General features: G+C 31.1%; 1 protein-coding gene across 2 annotated transcripts; it reads left to right on the top strand.

The window, feature by feature from the left end:
• The first annotated feature begins 4 nt into the window (after nt 1-4).
• On the top strand, nt 5-10,324 carry LOC148602375 (uncharacterized). 2 transcript variants are annotated; one of them, XM_088551556.1, is made up of 10 exons: nt 5-1,856; nt 2,588-2,686; nt 4,317-4,478; nt 5,364-5,431; nt 6,146-6,250; nt 6,502-6,553; nt 6,749-6,865; nt 7,669-7,767; nt 8,042-8,104; nt 9,247-10,324. In XM_088551556.1, exons 2-10 carry the CDS (start codon nt 2,632-2,634, stop codon nt 9,420-9,422), a joined length of 897 nt encoding a protein of 298 aa, XP_088407682.1. In that variant the 5' UTR covers nt 5-1,856; nt 2,588-2,631; the 3' UTR covers nt 9,423-10,324. The 2 variants fall into 2 exon arrangements, with proteins under 2 accessions (XP_088407682.1, XP_088407683.1); XM_088551557.1 differs by having other exon boundaries at nt 6,749-6,861; nt 9,247-9,390.
• The last annotated feature ends 524 nt before the right edge of the window (nt 10,325-10,848 follow it).

Genomic DNA, 10,848 nt, shown 5'->3' with positions numbered 1-10,848 from the left:
TTATGTCAGATATAATGTGACTTCACTGATATAAAGCAGAATAAGGTAACAACAAAAATCGCACAAATACACACATGTAAACAGGTACTCTACTGTGCATGTACATGTACATGTATAAATCTTGAAATTTAAAGCAAACAGTAATTTCAACACCAATAAAAACATATTTAAATGAATATTTCAACAGCAACTAATAAGCATGATGGTGTTTATTGAATATGATTTTGGAGGAATACTGATGTATATTTTACTTATTGAATTTAAAAAAAATTGATATAACAATTATCACAAACTAAATACATGTATACAAATATTCTATGAAAAAATTACTATAATGTTAAATAAATTGAGAGAAAATAGCCTGAATTACGTTAAACTTCAATTTTCGATTCAATCTCAATGACAATTTTAAATTTTGCATTTTTTATTAACGGTGTCAAAAATGTAAAAGGTTTAACACACAGCACTTGCAAGTTGTAATGACTTGCCTTGTACACAGCACTAATTGCCTGGATCTAAGTTGTAATGACTTGGTTATATACAGCACTAATTGCCTGGATCTAAAATGTACTAACTTGCCATGTAGTGTACACAGCACTAATTGCCTGAATCTAAAATGTACTGACTTGCCTTCTACACAGCAAGGACCACCTGAATCTGAATTGTGACTTGTCTAGTACACAGCACTAATTACCTGAATCTGAATTGTAACGATTTTCTTTGTACACAACAATGATTCCCTGAATTGTTATGACCTGTCTAGTACACAGCACTAATTGCCTGAATCTGAATTGTAATGATTTTCTTTGTACACAACAATGATTCCCTGAATTGTTATGACCTGTCTAGTACACAGCACTAATTACCTGAATCTGAATTGTAACGATTTTCTTTGTACACAACAATGATTCCCTGAATTGTTATGACCTGTCTAGTACACAGCACTAATTGCCTGAATCTGAATTGTAACGATTTTCTTTGTACACAACAATGATTCCCTGAATTGTTATGACCTGTCTAGTACACAGCACTAATTGCCTGAATCTGAATTGTAACGACTTTCTTTGTACACAACAATGATTCCCTGAATTGTTATGACCTGTCTTAGTACACAACACTAATTGCCTGAATCTGAATTGTAATGATTTTCTTTGTACACAACAATTATTCCCTGAATTGTTATGACTTGCCTAGTTCATAGCTCTGATTGCCTGAATCTGTATTGTTATGTTATATCCTGAGTACTAATTGCCTTATTTAATGCCTTGCTTATTACACAACACTATTATAATATACTATCTAGTTTATGGGTGGCTGCAGATTCAATTCCTGACCAAGGCATTGTCTATTCATCAATCAAATGTTCTCGTTGTGTAAGCCATTTTTAATAGATCTCTGCCTATATGATGTTGCACTATGATCATTCAATCTATTATTTGCAATTAATTTTTTATTAAACTATATCCTAGCTCATCATAAAAACAAAGGGTTGCTTTCATATCTGATTATTTAACAAAATGTGACCTAAATTCACACAACCATATGTATGATTTTAAATAAAGCGGTTGACATTCGTTGGGACGAAATTGTGGGTCGAAATAATAAGTTCTTTAATTTGTCGCTTGTAACAGTGATAAAAAGGCAAATTTATTAAATTTTAACTTTAATGTCGGTATTTGATTCAAAAGGTTGATAACATTTATGTTTTTAAGTTGATTTATATATTTTTGTGACGTAATTAGTATTTGGTTTGACTATAATTGATGCAAGCGGTAATTGCATGTGCTTTCTGTCGTCTGCTGTGTGATTCCTGAATTTCCATGCGATTCAGTGTTATTGATAGAAAATTTCAAAAGGTATTCTTCCATTAGCATGATTGTTTCGTCATTTATTACTACGACATCAATACAATTGTAAAATTACGTGTCAAAAAATTAATCATACAGTCTGCACAGTTGACGAGTTGTACACATTCCTTAAATTGAAATTGTTTTTCATGTCATTTCTCATGATCAGTTGTTAATTCCAGCTAGCAGCTTGAAGTTTAGTCCAAGTAATTTAATTTCTTCGGAGGCATTTTTTTTATTTTGGTAGCCTTAAGCATCAGATTAAAAAAATGCCTTAAAATTTGAAATGCATTCAGCCAGTACACGATAAACAACAAACATATCTAGTCAGCACCATTGTGGTGGTTTCCAACTTAACAGTTTAACCATGATATTGCCATTTGTAAAACACTTTCCTTTTGACTATTGCCTTGACTTCATCACATCAGTCAGAGATAGCTGCGAAATCGTAGCTCTTGATCTTTTTTTTTTGATTTTGCGATCTAGACAAAAAAAAAAGAGCTGCGTTTCGCAGCTACAGTCAGAGACTGCCTTAAAGTAAATATTTAATCAGTGTTGAACTTGTCAGAAGTCTCAAAGTCTTGGTAAAGTGTGTTAAGTTGAAAATTCTTGCCTTTGGTCTGATAAATACTAATCAGAGAGTAGATATCGCCATCTTTAAGACCGAAGCAGTTCTTACCAATCTGCTCACCAAAATTATTTGATTTAATTATTTGAAATTTAATGTTATTATTGTCTAGCATACTACATACCTGAGAGAGATCCATATGAATACACTTGGATAATGAACAGCACAGAGGCAGCTGGTTTCTTGCAGTGGACATTGCCCTATGCCAATGGTATATGTGTATAATTAAGTTTGCCATTCTCAGCATGTTTTTGTAAGAAGGCTGCATAAGATGTTTACAAAATGTTGGAATTTTTAATCGACAACATATTTGTCCAGTGTGGTGGATGTGTTTTTCAACAAATGGTCGGCATTTCAATGGGAACAAATTGTGCTCCTTTACTTGCTGATCTATTTCTTCACTCTTAGGAGGCTGACTTTATAGCTGGTTTGATCAGAAAGTAAGAATATCGTTTGGCTAGATCCTTCAATCTCAGTTTCCGCTATATAGATGACGTATTATCTTTAAATAATCCTAATTTCGGGGATTTGATACATTGCATCTACCCAAAAGAACTTGAGATAAAGGATACAACAGACACTGTGAAGTCAGCCTCATATCTTGACCTACACTTAGAAATCGATGGAAAAGGAAAACTATTGACCAAACTTTACGACAAATATGATGACTTTTCATTCAGGATTGTCAACTTTCCTTTCATCTGTGGCAACATCCCTTCGGCTCCTGCGTATGGAGTGTTCATATCACAACTAATACATTATGCCAGAGCTTGCCGAAACTACGCAGACTTTTTGTATCGCGCTAGAACGCTAACAAATAGGCTTCTAGAACAGGGTTATGTTGCTACAAGATTGAAGTCATCACTGCAGAAGTTATATGGTTGTCATCATGAACTCGTGGATCGTTATGGTGTATCCATCAGCACCGATAATGAAAACTGACTTATTCAACGGGTCATAATTTTCATTTCCTCCTTTGTCTACCCCGGACTTGACTTTTTTATGAGCAACTAAGTGGGTGTTTCTAGAAAAGCAGAGGACGCTTACCCTACTGGTGCACCTGGTCCATGCTCCCTGTTTTTAATGGAGTCCGAGTTGCTCATTTACTTTTGTTACTTTGTATGTATGATTTTAGTTACTTTATGTTCTTTGTTGTGTATGTCTGTTTTCCATGTCTGGTCTTTGTCCCTGGATTACATTCTTTTGATTACCACTATAACCTTGGTTCCCTTCATTACTCTTTTATAACCAGCCACAGGAAGTGTCGTGGCATTATGTGATACCCTTTGAAAAGTTTGTCCACCTGTCATCCGACAGTTTCCAGATGTTAACTTCAGAATATATTAAGAATCTTTTCAAACTTTGTTTATTTCTTGAGTTTAATTAGATACAGATCAAAATGGAATTTCAGTTTGATCAATCTGTTTACTCTAAAGTTACAGTAATTTTGAGTTGTTTTTATCCTCAAAATTTGTTAATGAGTCAGAGTTATCTTTCTTTGAATATTTAAGATTTGTAAATCTTGAGTCTAGAAAAAGTTTGATTTTTCCCCCACAACACATTTTGTGAGATGAATTAGGATTATCTATTTTGGAAAATGAAAAGGTGAAATTATTTTTCCCTGGTTAATTAGACATCTTTTTTGGAATGCTGTAAAAAGTGAAAGTTAATTCTTTCGAGGTTATGGAGCCTTGATAAACATTTAAATTTGAGTTTTATCTGTTGTTCCATTGTGATTTATGTTGTAATTTAGCAGATGTCCATGGATATGAAATGAAACACAATGATTTGAGGTATCTTTTAATGTCCAATCAAATGTCTTATTTTTGCTTTAATTATAGGATTACAGTATTCCTTTCAATTGATCATGAGATGGTTTGCCTACATCCTGGTACTCATCAATAACAACTTGTCAACACACAGTCAGACACATATTACGCTGGTGACTGTCTTTATCACCATTGTGTTCTTGAGTTTCACTTGCTACAAGAAGAAAAAGAAAGGTAGCTACTGACATTTCACTTGAGAATTATACAACATAATTAATTGTAAGTGATCTTGTTTTCTCAAATAACCTCTGAAAAAGGGCTGTATTAAAACTTGAATAATGTATAAGTGAACAATAGCCATGTTTAAAAGGTGAAAAGGAACTACATACAAGTAAAATATATATAAAATGTAAAAAAAATAAAGAATATTTTTTCACAATTTTTTCTTTACATTTTCTTTATATTTTATTTGTATGTAGTTCCTTTTTACCTTTTAAACATGGCTATTGTTAACTTATTTATTATCCTTATTTACGTTTAATTTGAGCCCCTTCACATCATATATTATTTGTATATATGGCTGAAAATTATCCAAAAAAGAATGGATTTCCAAATTGGTTGTTAAACTTCTGTTAAAAACTACACTGATAAACTGTTTTTGTTTTTTGCTTTTTTTGTCCAAAATTAAGTCCTAAAAATATGGTTGATCTTTTTCTTTTTATCTATTTATTTTAATTCAGATTCAAGGTTATATTCCAGAGGGGAATTAATTTTTATAACCTAAATATTGCCCAAATTTTGCATGAAGTTTACAAAATTTTCCAACAAAAGGGGAGTTCCAACCCCAACAACCCCTTCCTCCTTGGGTCTGGCCACCATCGATTACTATTACACTACAGAAAGAAAGTTTGCCTAAAAAACCTTTTTAGTTGAAGGCTTTTGGCAAGTATGTATGGCATAAAAAGAAAGAATTAATCTATTTAGGTATTGAATGACTGTTTGAAGAAAAGGTGGAGACTATCTTATTTACAGTACACCATGCACACATTTTTAAAGGATAGCTCAAGTCAGGGTTTTCCAAATGTTTTTAGGAATAAACTTTTCTCTTTTATGTTTTAGGTAGTAATGATGTTGAGACTACAGACTCTTCCATAAAGATGAATTGGAATGTGTTTGACCTAGCCAAGGTGAACATAATTAGTTATGAGTTGACAAAATATCATATATAAAACATGCAGTTACATGTAGTGGCTGTATATATATTATACTATATATTTAAGTAGCAGCTAGTTTTTAAAAACATACAGGAGATGATTCCAACCAAAGTCAATTTGATTTATATTATCCAGAAACAGTTACATTTACAGACTACATAACTAGTCTGACAATGTAGTTTTCATTCACATTATTCAGTTTTTGAACTTTTGCAATAAAATTATATAGATTGTGTATGAAAATGTACTTTGAAAGAGTTATCTTTCTTGATGCAGTTGATTTAAATGGGAGATGAATTCATTGTTTTCGAAGCTAGATCTAAAAAAAACGGGTCTAATTACAAAAAACACTTCCTATAATGTTACATTAAAAAATGCATAAATAGACAGAAAAACATTGTTCAGTAGGTTTTTCTGCCATGATTCAACTCTGCCATGGGAAATATCTGAATTTTGTATGATTTGGTGCTTGATTTTGTGGTAAAAATTGTGAATTGCAACTGAAATATCATAAAAACCTGCTTAAAGCAGATACTTTTGAAGTCCCATCATATCAGTTTTAACCTAGGTAAAACAAACACATTTCTAAACCAAACAAAATCTACATCAGAAATTGGGTTCTGTTTAGGATTCACTGTACTAGTGGTATGATTTTGTATCATGTTAACTCATGACATTGTTTTATAGTCTGCATATGAACCAGGACACACTGATGCAGTAATTAAACTGGTAGAAAAATATGATTATGATATTAATTACATGATGCCAGCAAGTGGATTATCACTTTTTCTGGTAAGGAAGTTTTAAAGAGAATATATATATATTGAAAATGATGAATTAATCTTCAATATACTATATTATTTAAATAAATTTCACGATTGCAATTTGCATTTTTACAATAAAAGCTTTGTCCAATTTTCATTTATATTTTGGTTTTGTGGTCTATGAAAAATGGAGTTGTTAATCAAAACTTTTGAAATATTTACTGAAATTAAACTGCTGAAGTACTAAAGTGTTATTTTTTTCTTCTTTTGTAATTTCAGTGTTCCTGTTTAAGTGGAGAAAAACGACTTATAAAATACTTCATTGATAAAGGTGAGCCAATATTTAAGATGTGGTTAAATTAGAATATTTGGAATTCATTTCAGTACAAACTTAGTTCAACTGCAGAATGTTTGCAAAAACTAACAAACAAACAAAAGAGTCATATTTCCTGTAAAGATGGTAAAAAAAAAGAAACACAGTTAATGTGTTCTCTATTTTTAAAGATTGTATTCATTTCTATTTCAGGTGCCGATGTACATGTATACACGAAAGAGGGGGATTCTCCGTTATATCTGGCAACTTTTGGAATTCTTAACTCACCCTTTATTGACGTTGGAGTTCTTACAGATTTAGTAAAAGCAGGTTCTTATTCAAATTGTGTACAATAATTACAAAGAGCTTCCAAATGTTGGTTATAGCCTTTTTCAGCAGAATTTAAAGTAATTATACCCCACACAACAATTTGGAATCACCTTGTCCATTCGTCTGTCATTCTGTCCTTCCCTGTATGATCAAGGCTTATGATGAAAGTGATTTTGGATCTTATCCAATATCAACTTTCTGTTTTGTGGTACTTTGCCATTTTTTTTCTATATGGAATGGTAGAGAAAAATCTCAGCTCCCAATGGATAGACTGATTTCAAATTTGGTGTGTTGCTTAACATAGCTGGAGCATTCATTGAAAGTGGTTTTGTCCAACATCAACTTTTTGTACAAAAAGGGTATCCCTAGCACTACAAGGTTTGCAACTTCATGCTTGTTATGGTGATAATTTATAACCATATCTTTGTTGGAATACATGATATGTAAATAATTACTTTGAAATTTGAACCAAAATTGTTGCACTCTATATCTTAAAAAATGAGAGTCGAATAACTGAAAAGGTAGCCACATAGCCAAATGTTAATTTTGATCAGTTGTGGCTTATGAAAATCTAAGCAAGCCCATTCAAATGTATGAGACATTAGCAACACATGTTTTTCTCTCCCATGGTAGCAAGTATAATGTAAAATTTCTCCTAGTGCTAACTCAGAATATCATGTTTTTTCCTATGAACTTAAAAGCTTATAAATCTGCTTAACTTTCATTTCCATGTAATCACATATTTGGGGAATGATAATTTTGTATTATAAATTTATTTTACATGTAAATTGTTATATGTTTAGGATGTGGGGTCAATACACAGAATTCCAAAGGTTATACACCACTTCATAGAGCTGCAGCTAAAGGGGACAAAGAAGTTATTAGATGCCTTATCAAGTTGGGTAAGTGTTCACCTAGTTCTGATCATGATACAGATATCAGTTATCTTTCGGTCAATTAAAATGATATATCTAGATGGCTAGTTCGGGTGTTTGGCTTTCAGATTAAAACTTGGTGTACAGGATAGAGTCTGGATCAAATTCTAACATATATATATTAAATATGTTATGATTGCTAAATATTCTGTAATAGTCTCCCAAAAAATGAAACAAAATATTTTAAGGGCCAAGATATATATATGTGACCTGTGATCATTTCTCATGTATGTATTTACAGGTGCAGATATCTACATACACACGAAAGCTGGAATTTATCCAATGGATAGTGCCATTAACTCAGGTGAAAAAATCGTCATACTTTTTCATCATTAATATATTCTATGACGGTTTAGATTAATTTACTAAGTCTTGTGGTAGAACAGGTCAAAGCTTAATAGTTTCATGTTGCTGGGAAAAAATAGCATGAAATAACAAAGTGACAGATGATTTGTTCCAATTTAAAATTTTAGATATTTGAGTTTAGTGTTGCCATATTTTTTTTTCTCATTATTGTATACTTACTTTTAACTTAATTCAGCATTGCAATATCGTATCTGTTTTGCTTAAAAGAATATGTTTCTTGCATTGATTTACTAGGGAACCAAATATAAGAAGGAAAATGTCCATTTGAAAACTACCCAAACAGTCACATAAAAATAAACCCTTAATTTGACACTTTATAGTCCCCTACCGGTGACTTCTGCTGAAGGGGACTTAGGGATCACTCTGTCTGTGGCCGTCCGGCAAATTCAGTTTTCACACTTTTTTCGTCATAATTACAGATTTTTATTTGATATTTTGTACATTGCTTTACCATGACAAGTTACAGATCAATTGAATATTGTTTCAGACCATTGATTTTTTGCTATTGTGGCGCTCGGACTTAGAAAAATTATTGCATTAACTCAGTTTTCCACATTTTGTTAAGTCATACTTTAAGATATTCATTTTAAAGTATTCGGTACATCACTTTTCTATGGCAAGTTACAATTCAAGTTCAAATTTTGTTCCACTCTGTTTATTTTTTTTCTTAGTTATGGCCCTAAATGGACTCAGAAAATTATTCAGACTTGAAGTCCATGATTTTTTGTTTACAAATTTTGCAAGAAGTTTGCATTCTGTTCTGTCAATAAGGTACTTTGTATTGCTATTCAATGCTTTGAGAATGCTTGTTATGCTTAATTTGTATATATATATATAGGGGTAAAATCAATAAGTGATAATAATTACCTCCCCTTCCACAAATTTATTTCCACATTTAATTATAAGATTGTGATTCATCAACATGTATATAGTTATCCAGGTTTGATATGCTGTGCATATTTTGACCAGAGTGAGCATCATAGAACACCTTTCGCAAAAAATCTTGTGAAATTTAACATAGCTATAGTTTATCATATAAATAATAATTGTTTGAAAATTATTGTAATAAACTTATTGCAGGTCATTTAGATGCAGCAGAATTATTGAAAATCAAGGTAGATAACCCACATGTTTGGGATGTAGTAGATCCTCACACTCCTCCGAGAATACAGCTTGGATTCCAGAGTCCAGTCAGAAAGCATCTGATAGAATCTACTAAATCGCACAGACCGTTCCATAAAGTCTTCACATTTTAACTATTTTAATATAATTGCTGTTGTAATAAACCCTTGCATTGTTACTTAAATTTTATAATTAATGATGGCATTAGTGCTTCCATATTAAACAGGTTGAGTTTACCGTCAATTTCATTCAGAAAAACCATAATTATACCTTTAAGCTTTATATCTGGTCCACTGTTATGCAAATCTTGTACGTACCAGATTTGATTAAGAAAGAAATTATCATTTTTGAAAAGTTGACAATTCTATTATTGCTTATAACTATTGACTAAATTTTATTATCTACTATAAATGTTTTAAGAAAAGGAGAGTATATTTTGTAAGTATAAATTGTTGTTTACTGTGAAAATAAACTTTTATTTATGATTTCAGATGGTGTATAATTATATTTTTTAATGGAAAAAAACTGCAGAGAGAATGAACTTTTTTCATTGAATGTTTATTCCCACAAACAATAATTTATTTTGTGTATTAAGTACTTTAAACGCAGAAATTAATGTGTGCATTAATTCTTATGATTTCATCATTTTTTTGTAAAAATTGCAATTTTATTTTCATGATTTTTAGAATATTCCTACAAAAGTTTTGTTAAAAATTACATAATGTGAGTTTTAATCATCATCTTGATTAAATGAAAATCACATTTTTCCAATTAATAATAACATTGCAGTAGTTTCTTAATTTACAGTATATATAGATTTAAGTATTAAAGATTTATTATAGAATCATGTTCAGCCAGATTAAGCTAAAATTATAACTTTGATTTTTTAGTATAATTTGTTGAATTAGTCTTAATTGTTCAAATTTGATTAAAAGTCGAGCTAGGTCTCCTTTGACCTGGGCCATGAAAAAGCTTATCTGTGATATTGTTGATGTTCTGATGTTTTTTTTTGTTATTAAAATGGGTTGCAACTTGATGATGTCAATCTTACCTTATTCTGTCAATAATTATGAGAAAATTCCAGGTAAAGTGTCTGAATTGAATTATGAATGAGACTTTATTTTTAAAATAGAGGCTCCAAAGAACCGGAATCACTCACTTAAAAGCATTTGGTAATATAATTTGATCATCATACAAAAAATTAATTTGATTTTAGGCTTTGCCCATAAGGGATGGAGCTATTTGTACTCAAATTACATTTAACTTTATTGATTATGCATCTTTATGTTGATTATTGCTGATTTCTTTACCAAAATGCAAGAATTCCTAGATAACACATGATGTGTGTCTGCATTAAAAGTTCAAACAATCACATCCTAACTGTTTACATAGAGTTGGGAATGGTTATCATTAAAACATAAACGTGATACAAATCATGAAATGGCATTCACAAGTATGTTTTTAAACCAAATTTGTGCGAAATTGTAATTTAACCTCCATAGTGCTCAAATCATTTTTTTTTTTTTCAGAGTGGGATCTGGGATTTTGTTGCTTGAAATT

The sequence above is a fragment of the Perna viridis genome, chromosome 11, assembly GCF_037379345.1.
Source record: "Perna viridis isolate PV_CMFRI_1.1 ecotype Kerala chromosome 11, ASM3737934v1, whole genome shotgun sequence".
Classification (NCBI taxonomy): domain Eukaryota; kingdom Metazoa; phylum Mollusca; class Bivalvia; order Mytilida; family Mytilidae; genus Perna; species Perna viridis.
Note: the sequence above shows the minus strand (reverse complement) of the source record. Positions and strands in the feature narration are given on the sequence as shown.

Excerpts from the sequence above, each read along its gene's own strand:
- LOC148602375 (XM_088551556.1), top strand. The coding sequence starts at position 2,632 with ATGAACAGCACAGAGGCAGCTGGTTTCTTGCAGTGGACATTGCCCTAT. Across the intron at positions 6,554-6,748 it reads AAAATACTTCATTGATAAAG|GTGCCGATGTACATGTATAC; the intron begins GTGAGCCAATAT and ends TTTCTATTTCAG. Across the intron at positions 7,768-8,041 it reads TAGATGCCTTATCAAGTTGG|GTGCAGATATCTACATACAC; the intron begins GTAAGTGTTCAC and ends ATGTATTTACAG.